Consider the following 18,425-nt stretch of genomic DNA (forward strand, 5'->3'; position numbering starts at 1 on the left):
CCTTGCTGAAAACCCGCCCCCTTGGTTCACTCTACTTCCCTGTAAGCCAACCACCCTCCCCTCCCCCCTTGATCACCGCTTGCAGAGGCAGTAAAGTCATTGTTGTTTCAAATTCATGCATTCTTTATTACTTCGTCACACAAATGGGGGGGATAACTGCCAAGGTAGCCCGGGAGGGGTGGAGGAGGAGGGAAGCACCGGGTGGGGTGGTGGAGGAGGGGAGGAGGAAGGACAAGGCCACACTGCACTTCAAAACATATTGAATACCAGCTTTCTGTTGCTTGGGCAGTCCTCTGGGGTGGAGTGGTTGGGTGCCCGGAGGCCCCCCCACCGCGTTCTTGGGCATCTGGGTGAGGAGGCTATGGAACTTGGGGAGGAGGACGGTCGGTTACACAGGGGCTGTAGCAGCGGTCTGTGCTCCTGCTGCCTTTCCTGCACCTCAACAATACGCCGGAGAATATTAATTTGATCCTCCAGTAGCCTGAGCATTGCTTCCTGCCTCCTCTCATCATGCTGATGCCACCTGTCCTCGCGTTCATTTTGTGATTTCCTGCACTCTGACAGTGTCTGCCTCCACGCATTCTGCTGGGCTCTTTCAGTGAGCTCAGAGAACATTTCATCGCGAGTGCATTTTTTTCGCCTTCTAATCTTCACTAGCCTCTGGGACGGAAATGATATGGGGAGCGTTGAAACATTTGCAGCTGCGGGAGGGGAAAAAAAGGGAGAGTAATATTTTAAAAGACATTTTAGAGAACAATCGGTAGACTCTTTCAGGCAGACATGGTAAGCCACAGTCTTTTGGCTTCTTTAACCTTCATAACATGTGGGAATGGTTTCAACCAGCAGCACCCTCGTGTCCCATACCAAGCACCCGTTGGGTTGGCCATTTAAAATGGGTTAGCTGTTTAAAAGGAGGGGCTGCGGTTTTCGGGTTAACGTGCAGCACAAACCCAACTAAATCCCCCCACCCCACCCTATTCTCTGGGATGTTCGCTTCACCCCTGCCCCCACCCCGTGGCGCACAGCGGGGATGATTTCTGTTCAGCCACAGGCAAATAGTCCAGCACGAACGGCCACCTCTGAATGTCCCCTTAATAAAATTCCTCTATTTCAACCAGGTGACCATGAATGATATCACTCTCCTGAGGATAACACAGAGAGATAAAGAACGGATGTTGCTTGAATGCCAGTAAACACAGGGACCATACACTGCCATGCTTTGTTATGCAATGATTCCAGACTACATGCTACTGGCCTGGTGTGGTAAAGTGTCCTACCATGGAGGACGGAATAAGGCTGCCCTCCCCAGAAACCTTTTGCAAAGGCTTTGGGAGTACATCCAGGAGAGCTTCATTGAGATATCCCTGGAGGAATTACGCTCCATCCCCATACACGTTAACAGACTTTTCCAGTAGCTGTACTGGCCATGAATGCATCCCAAGTCTTCAGGGCAAATTAATTATTAAACACGCTTGCTTTTAAACCATGTACAAAAAGGTACACTCACCAGAGGTCCCTTCTCCGCCTTCAAGGTCCGTAAGCCCGCCTTGGGTGGGTTGGGAGGGTACTGGCTCCAGGGTGATAAAGAGTTCCTGGCTGTCGGGGAAAACGTTTTCTCCGCTTGCATGCTGTGCGCTATCTTCAACCTCCTCCTCCTCATCATCTTCCTCATCCCCAAAATCCGCATCCCTGTTGCGTGAGAATCCATTGACGGAGTCCAGCACAGGGGTGGGGTAGCTGTAGGGGCACCCCTAGAATGGCATGCAGCTCATCATAGAAGTGGCATGTTTGGGGCTCTGACCCGGAGTGGCCGTTTGCCTCCCTGGTTCTTTGGTAGGCTTGCCTGAGCTCCTTAAGTTTCATGCGGCACTGCTGCGGGTCCCTGTTATAACCTCTGTCCTTCATGCCCTTGGAGATTTTTTCAAATGTTCCGGCGTTTCGTCTTTTGGAACGGAGTTCGGATAGCACGGATTCGTCTCCCCATACAGCGATCAGATCCAGTACCTCCCGTTCGGTCCATGCTGGAGCTCTTTTGCGATTCTGGGACTATATGGTCACCTGTGCTGATGAGCTCTGCTTGGTCACCTGTGCTGATCACCTCGCCACACTGGCCAAACAGGAAATGAAATTCAAAGGTTCGCAGGGCTTTTCCTGACAACCTGGCCAGTGCATCGGAGTTGAGAGTGCTGTCCAGAGCGGTCACAATGGAGCACTCTGGGATAGCTCCCGGAAGCCAATACCGTCAAATTGCGTCCACACTACCCCAAATTCGACCCAGCAAGGTCGATTTCAGCGCTGATCCCCTCGTCGGGGAGGAGTACTGAAATCGATTTTAAGAGCCCTTTAAGTCGACAAAAATGGCTTCGTCATGTGGACGGGTTAAATCGATCTAACGCTGCTAACTTCGACCTAAACTCATAGTGTAGACCAGGGCTTAGAGTCTGCCACGTATGCTGCTTAGAGGCAGAGAATTCTGGACAGTTCTTTCTGAGGGGTAGTCCTAAGCCCAGGCTGAGAGCAAAGATTTGGTGTGCCCCAGTTGCCATGGAGACGGAGAACAGCCCACTGTGCAGACCATCCGACATAGAAGGGGCTTAGAATAATCTAAAATGTAATGTTTTAAGGAAGTGTTTAGTTCATTTATTATAATTATACTGATCATTATGGAAAGCTAGAGTGTGAAAAAAGAAAATAAAAGATTTTGGACCTGAATTTTATATATTATAAAGTAATTGTTAAATCATTACAAACATAGAAATTGCCATGCTAGATCAAAAAGTGATCCATGTAATCCAAAATGTTGTCTCTGACAGTGGCCAGTGCCAGATGCATCAAAGGAAGATGCAACAAACCTCACAGTAGATAGTTATGGAATTACTTGCCAATAAGAGAAGCTTCTTGATCACTTCCATTAAACAGTGGTGGCTTATGCCCTGAAGTAATTTATCCTTCCTAATATAATTATGCATGTTATCTCTAGCCATATAAATATCTAATTCTTTTTAATCCTACTAAGCTTTTTCCCTCAATAAAAGGTTACCTGGAGTCAGGGCTTTGGAGCAGAGCCCAGAGCTGGAGCGCGGAGCAGCTCCGGAGCAGTGGAGCTGCACGTTTTTGCCTGGAGTTGGAGTGGAGCCAGAGCACAGCTCCAAAGCCCTGCCTGGAGTATCTGGAAAGAGTCATCAGGTCTTGCTGACATTTCTGTTTTCAAGTAACATGTCTGTTCACATTTATGCCATTGTCCACAAGAAAATCCCAATCATCTTTCCAATTAAGACAGATAAAATAACTGTACATAAAAATCCTTAATTGAGGAAAGTTCTCAGTTTACATATAATCAATAAGATACCATTCTGGTGAACAGGATTAACACAGGGTACAAAAAGGAAAAAAGACTGGATTAACGCATTTTAAATGACATAATTAGTGCCTGAGAAATTCTAAAAGGAAATGAACAACAAATCAATTAGCACTAAATGGCACAGTTTCGTCATTCAGGACTTGCTATTGATTATTACATTTGTTTATGCTGATTACTTTGTTCTTTTCTTCAAACTGGAAAATCTCCATTGAAATAAAAACATAGAAAATACTTTCCCAGGCTAAACACCAACATGATTTTGTGCTTCATTTCCCTCCCACCCACACATTTTAATTATGTTTCTGCTGACAGGTTTGGAAAGAATTGTTAACGTTCAGCAACTATCAAGTTCACAAAGAAATATGTTTAATAACTATATATGCTTATTTTTGAACCCCACAGGAGTTATAAACTTACTCCATACATGGAGTCAAGTAAATTTACAAAATGCTGAAGTACCTGATTAATAGGACTAAATAAAACTAAAGTGAAGGGAATGGCTTCAAATGCCAGGGTGGACAGTGGGAATAAGAACAATGCCATTCAAATAAACTTAGAATGTGAAAAAATGGCCAGTAGCAGTAATTTTGTGCTGGGAAGAGAAAAGTTATGTAATCATGCACAAATGATTCGTGAAAAATTTTCATTAAAAAAAAATAAATCTTGTTTCCATCTAGCTATACTTAGAAATGATATTGCTATATGTTCCCTGTGACCTAACTGGCTGACACAAGCAAACTCCCTCACCAGAGTCCTCCATCGCTGTCTCCCTAGGAATTGGGTAGTGTGATGTAATCAGCAATAGAGTTAACAACTGATTTCCCCATTTATACATACTCAAGTGCAAGCACTTTTGAGAGATATTTGGTGTCTACTAATTTTAGGCAACTGTAGCCCCTCAGATTGTTCCCAAAACACTCCACCATCTCGCAGCAAAGTGCTGCATCACATCACTGTGTTTAACAATATATTCCAGAATCATTAATTTGCTTTGTGAATGAAGTGACTTTTATTCTGAAATACAGCATCCAAATAGAATAGCTATTCTGCTCAACTTCCCCATGTAGACAAGCCCTTAGTTCTAAAAGGTCCTACACATTAAATCCTGGCCCCCTTGAAGTTAATGGCAAAAGTCCCACTGACTTCGATGGGGCCAAGATTTTATCTATTGTTTTTAGCATGTCATCTATTTCCAGTGCTTCTTGTAATGTGGGGAGTCTACCTAATTCCTTATTTAATTAATTGTATTCTATTGATTTTTTAACAGTTAACATTCAGCAAATACCACATCTTAACTTTTTTTCTAAATTGCATCCTGTAGTTAATTTAAAGTAGAATTGCCTGCCCAAGGCCCAGCCTACACTTAAAATTTATACTAGCAAAACTATGTCAGTTAGGGTTTTTTTTTTGTTTTTGTTTTGTTTTATTTAACCAACATTGCTACACCAGTAAAAGCCCTAGAGTAGATACAATTATAATGGCAAAAAGCGCTTTTGCCAGGATAGTTTACTTCTTTCTTATGAAAAGCTTAACGTGATCTCATTTATACACTTGTTATACTGCTACTGCAGACAAGTATGAGAAAGCAAAGGTTTGATTTAAAATTTTAAAAGGTCAAAAAGTAATCTCAATAATGAATAGTTACTCATTTCTTTGGAGCAAAACAGGTCATAGGGAAAGGCTGAGTTACTTGTACAGCTGTACAATTTTCAGACACGCAAAGGCAGAAATTGTTTTAAATTATGTTGCTAAAAAAATGTGTCTACTTACCAATGGAGGTCCTCCCAAGAAAATTGTTCCCTGCTTGCCAACTATTATACTTTCATCAGCCATTGCAGGTACATATGCTCCTCCTGCTGTACAGGATCCCATTACCACTGCTATCTGAAGGAAAAACAGCAATATATATATTAACAAATCAGTCTAAACTCTTTGAAATTCAAAGGCACCTGTTCACTAATCTCTACTGTACAAATTTTATCAAAGGCTCTCTAGAAGTGACATGGGATCATTAACGTCCATGCAGAGCAGATAGGACCTTTTCCTCATTTTTTTTTTTAGCATTTCTTTGGAAACTACATGGAATCTCTGTAGGTATGTTTATGACCCACATAGTCCAAGCATCTGAGGGCTTCCCCATTATTTAAACCAAATCCTCAGCTGGTGAAAATCAGCATAGCTGCACTGAAGTCAACAGCTGAGATCAGCTGATATACACAAGCACAAAGTCCCTAGGTTTAAGTGTCTGAGGACTGATGGCAGGACATTTTCGAGGAGGTGCCTCAATTTCAGTGGGAATTAATTTGCTTCACCAAAGGGTCTACCAACAAAGCCCACGTTTGCTGACATTAGTAGCAAAACATAAAGCACACCTCTTTTCTCAGGCTTTTGCCTGATAAGGTATTGGTGTCATGTTTATTTCTAATGGTGAGGTAAAGTCTAGTTGTTATTACACCACACACAGTTAATTTAGTGGCATTTTTAAAAGAACTGATTTGTCCCCAGATACCACAGTGAGGGGTGGATTGTTAAAAATCCAAAAACAAATGTATATATTTAAAAAAAAAATGTAGCAGCCTGTGATACTAGAGTGAAGTTTTCTCTCAGCTCCAGTTTCAAGAAGGATTCAAAAAGAAAATAAATCCTTTCCAGGCACACTGATGCAAGCACAGAAATACCAGGCAGTGCAAAGCATACCATTGTCTAATGTATTATTATTTGCTCTCACACCTACTGAAAATACAGTTTGAACCACAAAAAGAGATTGGAATAATATTAATAAAAAGTGAAAACATGCAATCTTCCATTGTTACACATTGGCAATAACTTAATGGCTGCTATCAGCGGTGGATTAAGGTTTCCTGGGGACCCTGGCCAGAGCAAGTGGGGGGGGGGGCTTCCAACACATTCCACCTGTGGTCCCGCCCCCATTCTGCCCCCTCTGCTTGCAGCCCCGCCCACAGCCCCACCTCTTTCTTCCCCTTCCCCAGGGCTCTGCCCAGTTCCACCCAGGGTCCCCCGCTCCTTCTGTGCCCCCAACTGCAGCCCTGCAACCTGTTTGCTACTTTCTGGTCCCCACTACCCCCTACTGCAGCCCCAAGACCAGAGAAGCTCTGTCCCCCCGCCACAGCCCCAGCAGGGAGTGAGAGCTCCCTCAGCCCTGAGGCTGCAGCAGGTAGCAAGAGCTCCTCTAGTCCCCGAGCCACAGCGGGGGTCCTGGTTCTGGGGCTTCCCCTGCCACCCACCCCCACCCCTCCGCGCTTCTGCAAGGGACCAGGCTCTGGATAAATTTTTATTTTTCTGCCAGAGAACGAGGTTGGATACAGGGGCTTCCCCTGCCGTCCGCTGGCTTCTGCCGGCGACGGAGGGCGAGGGGGCTTCCCCTGCAGTCCTGGGCTTCTGCTAGGGATGTGGGGCGCTTGGGGCTTTCCCCGCTGCCCACCAGCTTCTGCCAGGGAGAGCTGTTTAGGGGCATGGGGGCTGCCCTGCCCAGCAGTGCTGCTGGGGAGCGTGAGGGCTTCCCCCACCCTGCCCGCCCGGCACGGGCCCTGTAGGCCCAGTGGCTAATCTGCCACTGGCTGCTATTAAAAAGCAAATGCGCTCTTCAAAAACAGATGGTCGGGGGCTTCACCTGCACCTGAAACAGGACTGAATGATGCCATCACGCCTCCTAGCATGGAGTCAAAAGGAGCTTTTTTAGCAGCTGGCATCTTGTACACCAAATTACACCCAGGACAGAGTGATGAATCAATGGGACTTTCTCTTACACATTTTATCAGACGTCATCAGGTATCCACAAGCCTAACGGAAGACTCCTTAAGAGTATCACTTATAATGGTCGTCCCCCACCATATCCCTCTGCCAGGGGCTTTTGTTTTGTTTTTTTTTGCAAAATGACAAATTTTATTTTTTATGATGTTGTTGTGTTTGATATACAAGTTGTATTAATCATTTTTCAATATAAATATGGGATTTCAAAATTCTGGGATCCAAAGTAAAATAGATCTCCAAATCACTAGACTACAGAGCTAGTCAACTGACTGCATTCCTTTGTAGAATCTCATGGAACCTTCCAGACTAACTGAGAACTACATTTTCCTCAAATCTCCTAGAATGTTGTCAGTCATGCCCTGACAGGTATATAAGGGGCGAGGGAATCGCGACTCAGTCAGTGAGATATAAGAACAAACTGAAGTGAAGTGAGAGCCCAGCAGCAATATTGCAAACCTTGTTTTATTGTATAACTGTGAAAGTGTACTTGTGTTTTAAGCCTTGAAAAATGTAAGTAGTGATTAATAAAAAAAATATTTAAATGAGATGCCAGAGATATCTATCGAACCCCTATCTACACAACAACGTAAAAGAAATACTGTTACTTTTTTTGCCATGCTTACCACATAATATTTGATGGCTTTCTAAGACTGCAGAACATAGACTTTTGCTCTCCCTAATACTGTCTGTTTTCCCCTGCAGAAAATAAAAGATGCCTTCATGAGCTCAGTATAGGAAGTGAAAAGCTCAACTGCAATCTAGTTTGCAGCAAGGGGCAAATTTGATGGGAAAATATCTGAAACAGAACACAGACCAGGCTGAACATAACAGTAATTTCCTCAGTTTGGTAGAGCTCCTTGGGAAATACAATGTCATGAGTGAGCACCTATGTCAAGTAGTTCGTAAAGAAGCTATGAACCATTACTGCAAGAAAACAATTCAAAACTAATTGATTGACCTTATGTTATCAAGCACCTTCCTTGCCATAAGGTCAGTGGACAACTCTACTGGAAAAGGCTTAATAGAACTATTTATAAACATTTTGAATGAAAACAAAATAAAAGCTACAGCCAAGGCTACAAGAACAGTGTGAACATGAAGGGAAGAAACAGTGGTATCCAGACAAGAATCCTTGTGCTGAATCCAAGAGCTTTCTTCATGTATTGTGGCTGCCATTCCCTCAATCTGGTTGTGTCAGATGCATCTTCTTTAGATTGAGTATCTCTCTTCAGATTACTACAAAGGATATATGTCCTGTTTTCAGCATCAACTATCAGGTGAAAGATCCTCATGGACAATGTTACAAATCTAACTGTGAAGCCACTAAGTGATACTCGCTGGGAAAGCTGCATTGACAGCATAAGGCCAGTGAGCTACCAAGTGACTGAGGTTTATGACGCCCTGATGAAACTGGCGCAATCACCAGGCCAGAATTTGACACCAGGCGCAAAGCCTGGCAAACCAGATCACTGACTTTAAATTTCTAGTCTCAGTGTGATTTGGCACAATCTTATTACAGGAAACATTGTGAGCAAGACATTACAAACTAAATCGATGGACATTGAGACTGCTAGTATGAGGAGAAGCTGCCTTGATTTTGTTGTGGCCTACAGAGACAATAGATTTGAAGATGCCATAACTGCTGCGAAAGAAATGGCGGAAACCTTAGGAGTTGAGCCTGTCTTCAAGGAAATTCATATTCATTGGAAGAAGAGACAGTTTGGTTCAAGGGCAAAGATGGGGTGATGGGAAACTAAGAAGAAAAATTCAAGAGGGAGCCTTTTTTTGCTCACTCATTGACACTGCTCAAGTGCTCATCGAAGAACATTTCGGACAAATGAAGCACCACAAAAACACCTGGTGGTTTTGTATGACCTTAGTAAGCTTTCGGTATACAGAAAAACACTCTTTAACAATTGTACAGACCTTCACCGGACATTGACACCTGGGGAATCTTCAGATGTCATTGATAAAGACCTCTATGACAACATCCATCACATTTTGCCACATGGTTAGCACTCTCCCCTCCAAGTTCTCCAATTCATTCATGATGCAGAGCTGAAGGTCACTTTTCCTAATCCACTTTTCCTGGATAGCTTTGAGGATTCTTCTCATGCTGCTGGTCACAGTTGGGAGCGGTGAGTGCAGGTTTTTGAAGCTCAGCTCATTAAAACATATTTTCGATCGATGCTGGCCAACGAGTGACATCACTTGCTATTTTATCGCCTGAAAATGCCACTGGCCAGCCTTCGGGTCTCTCCGATGCTGTGCTTCAGTTTGTGAGGGCAAAGGTGAGAAAAGCAACCTTTTGAACTAAAGGACTAGGGTTAACATTCTAAGGCTGTCACCTATTGTAACACCATTTAATACTGGTCCACCCAACGTTGGTGTATAATTCGATTTCTTGATGTTAGTACATTTCAGTTATTCTTAAAATTCAAGTTTCTATAAGCTTAGAGGAAACAATTTTTTTTATTTGCTTATATATGGCATGAATAAATACAGATTTACAGATCCTAGCGTGCAAATTTGTCGTTTTATAAGACAGGGATAACTCATGCATGCAAATCATGCATCAAAGTCATGAAATGGGCTATAAATGCAATAAAAAAATAAGGTAGTCAAAATTTTAACAAATGGATGGGGCGCTGAACATGCTCTTCACCTGGGATACCATTTGGCCTAGGGCTGGCCCTGATCATAGTAGAACCTTCTATACTTAAAAATCTATGAATCTAGAAAGAGAAGCTTTTGCGTTCTACTGTGACACCAGTGTCAGGGACAGCACCAGTGTTATAAAAAGCAAAGGCAATATGTGAGCTAAAAAGTTATTTTTGAGGATGCTCTTTCTTGCCCAAGCGAAACAGTTTTGCCTGTTTAACCGCAGTAAATTGAGAGAGAACCACAAGTTTAGTTGGTCAAAGTGCTTTGTTAGGAAATTTTAAAGTATATTATTTCACAAATGCTTTTTGTCTAAATGAAAAGAAAAAAAACAAGGCTGCTGAAAGTAGCACTCACAGTGCTCAAAAATACATTCTATCTTAATTAGTAACGGAGTATAATCAAGGCTGGCACCCACTCTGGATTCATTTCAGTCAAAGAGAAATAAGAATAGTCAAGTAGAATAAGATTCTTTTCTAGTGTCGCCAAATTAGATTAAACTCCAGTTGCAGCAACAGTCTGATTTTCTGCAGAACACAACTTTTTAGTATTGACATTGCCAATAATGGACAGCAAGCCAAGAACAATGACCTCCCGTGTCAAAATGATTAACATGGATAGAAAAAAAAATAATCTAGCACCGTATTTTCTCAATACCAGTCTAAGAAAACGTCTTGTCAGACAAGGAAGATAATCTAAGTCACTGCTACGCATTAACAGATTTTCAAAACACAAATAGCTGCCCTTGGAAATAAGGATAAAAAACAAAAACTTTCAGGGAAAGCAAAGAGATCTTGATAGAGAATCTAAAATAAGCCTTAAATAATAAGAGCTGTAGTAAAAATGTTTTCTACTTTTCTTTCCCTCTGTAAATGCTTTCAGAAAACTATCACCGTTGCCATATTGAACTGAGGGATAGATATGTTCTGATCAAAAGTAATTTCTTTCCTGCAGTCAGTGTTTTGCTTATATAAAACCCAATATGTTTCCTCTATTTTGATGCCATATAATGGTCAATCTATGAAAACTATAGCTATAAATGTATTATATTTTGAATGTGTTTAAATGTTAGACATTTGATTACTTCAGAGTATTAAGGAAAATACTGAACATGATTAAAAAAAATGCTTTAAAAGCAGGGACCCTGCTAAAAAAAAAATCAAGATTTCTCCAGTTCTGTTTTTTTTGCTTTGAACTTTCCCATTTTGAGTCACTACCTTCAGACTACAATCCCTCTGCTGGATAATGACTGGAGTCACTTTGGTGCTAATCATCTAGGCTTCTACTGACTGAGGTCTGGTCTACACTTACAACTTAAATCAACATAGCTATAACACTCAGGTGTGTGAAAAATCCACACCCCTGAGCACCGCAGCTATGCCTACCTAACGCCTGATGTAGAAGCAAGTAGGGCAATGGACGAATGCTTCATGAGGAGGTGGAGTTCCTATAGCAATGGAAAAACTCCTTCCATTGCCATAGTCTGTGTCTACATTATGGCGTTACTGTGGCATAACTACGATGTCATAGCTATGTCACTATAGCACCTGTAGTGTACACACTGCTTAATACAAAGTACTCCATCTACACAGGATGGAACCACTTCCACAGCATTCTCAGTCTCCCGCCTGGCTGCTGATTCTTTCTATGCTCCCTAAAGCCTTCTAGTCTCTTTCAAGAACTACAAGGAACCCATGAGTGAGAATAAAGTTAGTTAAAACTCCTTCCAAATAAATCACTCACTGATTCAGCATAATAGCAATGTAACTATCTGTTGACTCATGTTATTCCACTGAGCTGGTGGGACACCAATTATACCTAGCAGAAAGGGGTGCCAGAGGCTGCCTCTGCCCTGTTTTCCATAGAGGAGGCATTCAGTAACAATCATATGTAGGAGTATTGGGGAAGAATAAAACTAAAAAAGTAGAAAGCAGAACTTACTAATATCAATACTAGCAGTTGGTGACGTTCCTCAATATGTCATGGTAGAGCTGAATGAGATCTTCCAAATTCAGTTTGAAATAGGTTCACAAGAGAATAGTGTGATTCATAATCCCCCCCCCCCTAATATTATGTGAGAATTGTTTCACTTAGGTTCTCAGACCCTGAAGTTAAAAACAAGAATTAAATTTAAATGAATCCAATTTTTCCTATCTATGGTCTAATTTCATTGTAAATCATAGCCAAGGTTCAGGTTCATTAGCTTGTGCCCACTCAAATGTCTGCTGGAACTGAAGGCTGGACTAGGCCTCATCTTCAATAAGAAAAGAACTTACTGTTCTCAAGGGAATTGATTTCCCTTTGTAAAACATGGATAAAGTGTTTTATTTTATCATAATAAAAAGAGACACAGACTGCTAAACAAGGAAAATAGCAAATGTAACATTGTACTCTTGTCAGTCTCTCTCGCTCTCTCTCTCTCAATCTCAATAAAAATGGCTTCTGCTGGACCAAGTTGTCCTTCTTGATTAGAAGGCATAGCCTCAGCCAAACAAAGGAAGGAGAAAAACCCATGTGCTTTCATTGTAAAATTTATTCTAATTAACCCGGTTCAAAATAAAAATACACCAGAAATAGGATCCTGAAAAAAGGCCTAGTAACAATATCCACAAAAAGCAAAAAATTAGCAAAACCCACACTCCTCTAATATGCCCAAGACTGCAGTTGTCATTTCCATGTGTACGTTTTTTCTAATTAGGTGAGCTATTCTGCCAAGTTTTTTAATCCTCCTTCCTTCCTAGATATCAATATATTGAATGCAGCAATGAATACAGAGAATTAAGTACTCATGTTACCAGTAATACCAGTATCTAAAACATGAAGACCCCCAAAACATTTCAAATTGAGACATCATGACTAACAGTAATTCTATGAATCATTAATACATTAGAAAATGACCTCTGTCAACAGCAGTACAAAAATGGTACACACACACACACCCACACCTCTACCCCACTTAGCAAAATATGTCTCTCTACTCACCATCATGCACAGGGGTCCTCACCTCTCAAGCAATGATTCAGAATAATCATGTTGCAAATAATATCCTAAAGCACTCTTTCACCCCTTCATCCCAGGCTGACAATTTCTCTTTTTCTCCCACTCCAGGAGCAGCTAAGTCATATCACTAACCTTGAGGCTGAGAAGACAACCTATTTGTAAACCGTAATGCCATTCTGTGAACAGTCATGGTGTTTACAATGTCTTCAAATCCCCACGCTGAGCATCAGGTCAGCAAAACTTTAAGCTGCCAAAAACCTGAGGTGCTCGATGAGTCTTAAACCCAGATAGAAGAAGCAGGTATGCAGAGTAGCTAGCAATTTTTGCTTTAAAAAAGTTACCTGTGGAATTCTTTGTGAGGACATGAGTGCTTGATTATAAAAAATGCGACCAAAGTGATCTCGATCCGGAAATACTTCTGCTTGGCGGGGTAAGTTTGCTCCTCCGGAGTCAACTAAGTCAAATGGAATGAAAAATAGATTTACATACAATTTATCTCTGCACAATTTTAAACAGAGATATTATTTCATATTATTTAAAAATTACTTGAAATGTCACCTGTCTGAAAAAATTTATACTTAATATACTAATCATGAAAAACAGATCAGGCTTCTCCACTTGCTAAAGGAAAATTGATGACCACACATGAGAAGCTGTTATGCATCCTAAACATTTTTAGGTAAACTAATGGTAGCTGCATTTAAAGATGTAATTACACTTGGCTTTACAAAACTTTTTAAACTCATCTGACAAACACCTGTTTCTTTTAAAAGACACTCCCTTACAGGCCTTAAAACTGGAAATTAAAAATTAAATTTTCTGTGTTCCAGGATAAACTTATTTCCTTCCTAAATATATACAATCTAATATCATTCACTGTAGCTGCAGAAATTAAAACTACACTTAATTTAAAAAATATATAAGGAAAGACATTCTAAAGAAGGCACTGCTTAACCCCTCACTTCATGAGTGGTTGCAAGAGCCTGATGCTTTGTTTATAACTCGATAAATCACTGAAGAGCATACCTTTGATTTCAAAGAATAGGATCACACAGAATTGTTCACTGGCAACCCATTCGTTTTGATAATAAAAGTTCACAAGCCAAATATTGTTTATTAAGAAGTTAAACTGAAGAATTTATACTAAAAATATACTACCTATACCACAGCAAGCACATTTAGCACACACATTTGCTTATTTAATAAAATAATGTCTAAGCATGCTAAAATTAAAAAAATAATTTACTCAACCATTGACTTTTTTGACTGAACAAACAAACACAGAGTAAAACACATTGAGATGGAAAATACTAAAAGAAAAATGTCAAATGGTAAAAAGCTATTAACAGAAACTATAGATGAAGTTTGTGTTTTTATTCTTTTTTAGATGGGAGTATTTCAAAAGATGTAAGTAACTTTCTAAGAGAACCTTTCAACAGAAATGATAAAACAACAAAATGACTTCAGTTCCTGTCTTCTACATATAACTTGAATTACTGTTGATGTGTACACACAACTTTTCCCCACTGGGCTATTTTGCTTTGTTCTATTATACAGGTAGTAAAATGAAAGAACCCATTCCTCTGGGTCTTTAGTTCACTTTACTACCTTTATAAAAGGAACGAACAGATAAGCATATCATCAAAAAGCACTGGATGTGTGAACATGTCTGAAATCCAAAACACTTGATTTGTCAAATATGGGGGTATATCAGTCTTAGAAATGTAGGACTGCAAGGAACCTCAATAGGTCATCTAGTCCAGTCCTCTGCACTGAGGCAGGTCTAAGTATTATCTAGACCATCCCTGTCAGGTGTTCATCTAACCTGTTCTTAAAAACCTCCAATCACAGAGATTCCACAACATTGCTAGGTAATTTGTTCCTTACAGTTAGAAGTTCTTCCTAATGTCTAACCTAAATCTCCCTTGCAGCAATTCAAGCCCATTACTTCTTGTCCTGCCCTCAGTGATTAAGGAGAACAATTTATCAACCTCCTCTTTATAACAACCTTTCATGTACTTGAAGACTTAGCATGTAATGTTCCCCCTCAGTCTTCTCTTCATCTGTGTGCTAAATGTGCTTGCTGTGAGGCCAGTGAGCTACCATATAAATTCTTCAACACTGAGATACTCCCATCTAAAAGATTACACAAGTCCACTTGTTTCAGTATTTCCTCACAGGTCATGTTTTCTAGACCTTTAAATCATTTTTGTTCCTCTTCTGTGGATTTTTTCCAATTTGTCCACATCTTTCCCAAAGTATGGTGCCCAGAACTAGACACAATACTCCAACTGAAGCCTTATTAGTGCTGAGTAGAGTGGAAGAATTATTTTTGGCTTCCTTACAACACTCCTGCTAATACAGTAGAACCTCAGAATTATAAACACCATAGTTACAAACTGACCGGTCAACCACACACCTCATTTGGAACTGGAAGTACGCAATCAGGCAGCAGCAGAGACCAAAAAAAAAAAAAAAAAGCAAATACAGTACAGTGCTGTGTTAAACAAATGACTAAAAAAATAAAGGGAAAGCAGCATATTTCTTCTGCATAGTAATGTTTCAAAGCTGTATTAAGTCAATGTTCAGTTGTAAACTTTTGAAAGAACAACCATAAAGTTTTGTTCAGAGTTATGAACATTTCAGAGTTACAAACAACCTCCATTCCCGAGGTGTTCCTAACTCTGAGGTTCTACTGTACATCCCAGAATAATGTTCACTTTTTTTGCAATGGTATTATATTGTTGATTCATATTTAGTTTATTATCCACTATAAACCCCAGATCCTTTTCTGCAGCACTCCCATTTTGTATTTGTACAACCGATTGTTCCTTCCCAAGTGTAGTATTTTGCATTTCTCCTTACTGAATTTCATCCTATTTATTACAGTCCATTTCTCCAGTTTGTCCAGATCATCTGAATTCTAATCCTGTCCTCCAAAAGGCTTGCAACCCCTCCCAGCCTGGTACTGTCCACATTTATAAATGTACTCTCTCTGCAATTATTCAAATAATTTATAAAGATAATGAACAGAATCGGACCCAGGACAAATCCCTGCAGTACTCCACTTAATATGCCATTTCAGCTTGATTGTGAACCATTGATAACACTGGTCTACAATTTTTGAGTCATCTGCTTCAGAGATAAAATGTGCTATTTATTATGTATTTTGATGTGCTGAATTCAAATATGACAATTATAACAACTGATTGGATACTGTTTCTAAGATATTTAAGTTTTTACATTTTATGTCTATGTATATTGTGTAGATAGTAGAGTTTTAATCATAAATTGTAAACCTAGGTCTTTCTTTCCATGTGTTTATGGTTGCTTTACATGATAATATTTCACCTGTCCTGTTTATGTAACACTTTAAAAATCAGCAAAAGGGTTATATAAATAAAATTTATTATGAAACAAAAGGCAAAAAGCTATTATGTACATAGTTTAGTCCTATTCAGTGTCTACTTGGCGCTTCTTGGCTTGTCTCTTGTATTCATTAAATGGAGCATCTCTTGTCACTGTCCAGCAATAGTCTGCAACCATTGATGGGCTCCATTTGCCCTGATAGCGTTTCTCCATTGTTGCAATGTCCTGGTGAAATCGCTCACCGTGCTCGTCGCTCACTGCTCCACAGTTCGGTGGAAAAAAAATCTGGATGAGAGTGCAAAAAATGTATCTTTAGTGATATGTTGCAACCAAGGCTTTTGTATGCCTTGAGGAGGTTTTCCACCAACAACCTGTAGTTGTCTGCCTTGTTGTTTCCGAGAAAATTTATTGCCACTAACTGGAAGGCTTTCCATGCCGTCTTTTCCTTGCCATGCAGTGCATGGTCAAATGCATCATCTCGAAGAAGTTCACGAATCTGAGGACCAACAAAGACACCTTCCTTTATCTTAGCTTCACTTAACCTTGGAAATTTTCCACGGAGGTACTAGAAAGCTGCTTGTGTTTTGTCAATGGCCTTGACAAAGTTCTTCATCAGACCCAGCTTGATGTGTAAGGGTGGTAACAAAATCTTCCTTGATTCAACAAGTGGTGGATGCTGAACACTTTTCCTCTCAGGCTCCAATGACTATTGGAGTGGCCAATCTTTCTTGATGTAGTGGGAATCTCTTGCACGACTATCCCATTCGCAGAGAAAACAGCAGTACTTTGTGTATCCAGTCTGCAGACCAAGCAAGAGATCAACAACCTTCAAATCGCCACAAAGCTGCCACTGATGTTGGTCATAGTTTATGCACCTCAAAAGTTGTTTCATGTTGTCATAAGTTTCCTTCATATGGACTGCATGACCAACTGGAATTGATGGCAAAACATTGCCATTATGCAGTAAAACAGCTTTAAGACTCGTCCTCAATGAATCAATGAACAGTCTCCACTCATCTGGATCGTGAACGATGTTGAGGGCTGCCATCACACCATCGATGTTGTTGCAGGCTACAAGATCACCTTCTATTAAGAAGATCCTTTTAATGGTCATGGAACATGGAAACCCTAACATCACCTGCAGTATATTTGCAGTATAGTTGCAACATATGTGTGGGGCCCACCTCTTGTCCTGATCTCCAATTTTGCAGCCAAAATAAAGGTGATAGGCTTTCTTAACCATAGTGGTTATACTGCGCTTTTGTGATGCAAAAGTCACTTCACCACAAACATAGCAGAAGTTATCTGCACTGTTCACACAAGTACGAGGCATCTCTGCTCACTTTGGCTAAACAGAAATGTGTCCCTTTGCAAAATCAAACACTGACAAATAAGAGAGCACGATACTGTATGATTTCTAGAGCTGATATAGGGCAATTTGTTCAGCAGAATGATGTAAGCTTAGTTATGATTGCCTCATCCATGACTTCTAGGAATAACATGATGCAACTCATATCATATATGATGCAATACCAGCTTCAGATTGCATAATTCATTGTTTTGCCTAAAAAGCAAGTACTGTCCAAACCCAGTCATAGATTTATTCATAGATCCAGTCAAAGATGTATTTTAGTCATTTCTGGTTTAAATTGAGATCCCTTCCCTTTATAACTCACTTATCCTCCGCCATTCCCAAGTCAAGGGTCGTATATACTGACCCAATAGCATATCTTGAAAACTAGAGCCAATCAACAATTTCAAGCATCATTTTCATTCTAAGTGACCCAGAATTAGTAAAGTTTGACTACATTTATTTCAGATGCATTTTGGCTGTAGAGCAGTGTAACTACTCTCTGAGTACAGTTTCCCAATAGTTGTGCACCCACCTTATAGTAGGTTCATCTAGGGTATATGTCTATAGTTTGTTTATGAGAAGGTCATTTGAGACATCAAAAGCTTTACTAAAGTCAAGATATAATGTTGATAGTGTCAATTTAAAAATGTAGTCTTCTAGCTAGAATCCCTGACCTTTGTTTAACAATAGCTATTTTTGTAATGGGACTTACCTAAATATAGACAAGGGAGATGATTTTGCATCGCAATTTCTTGAGCACGTAAATGTTTCTTCACTGTGACTGGATAGTAAGAACCACCTTTGACAGTTGCATCATTAGCAACAATCAAGCACTCCACTCTGAAAAGTAGAAACTTTATGAGAAACAAGCATATTTCCCAACTGATCTACTTTACCACTATAACCAGG

The 18,425-nt window shown here is 40.4% G+C and overlaps 1 protein-coding gene and 1 long non-coding RNA gene across 3 annotated transcripts in view; both read right to left on the reverse strand.

Moving 5' to 3' along the window:
• MCCC2 (methylcrotonyl-CoA carboxylase subunit 2) overlaps window positions 1–18,425 on the reverse strand; it is a 78,070-nt gene that overhangs the window by 42,173 nt on the left and 17,472 nt on the right. For both annotated transcript variants that reach the window (XM_024104536.3, XM_042855906.2), the window contains exons 5-7: window positions 18,229–18,356; window positions 13,135–13,247; window positions 5,132–5,245 (exon numbers count right to left, since the gene is read on the reverse strand). In XM_024104536.3, the coding sequence (XP_023960304.1) occupies window positions 5,132–5,245; window positions 13,135–13,247; window positions 18,229–18,356 (355 nt within the window). The remainder of the gene's footprint in view (window positions 1–5,131; window positions 5,246–13,134; window positions 13,248–18,228; window positions 18,357–18,425) is intronic.
• On the reverse strand, window positions 106–2,107 carry LOC135984277 (uncharacterized). The gene is made up of 2 exons (XR_010602200.1): window positions 1,508–2,107; window positions 106–701 (listed from the first exon to the last, which is right to left on the reverse strand). It is a non-coding gene; the product is annotated as an uncharacterized LOC135984277 (long non-coding RNA).

Source organism: Chrysemys picta, chromosome 6 (genome assembly GCF_011386835.1).
Source record: "Chrysemys picta bellii isolate R12L10 chromosome 6, ASM1138683v2, whole genome shotgun sequence".
In the NCBI taxonomy this organism is placed as follows: domain Eukaryota; kingdom Metazoa; phylum Chordata; order Testudines; family Emydidae; genus Chrysemys; species Chrysemys picta.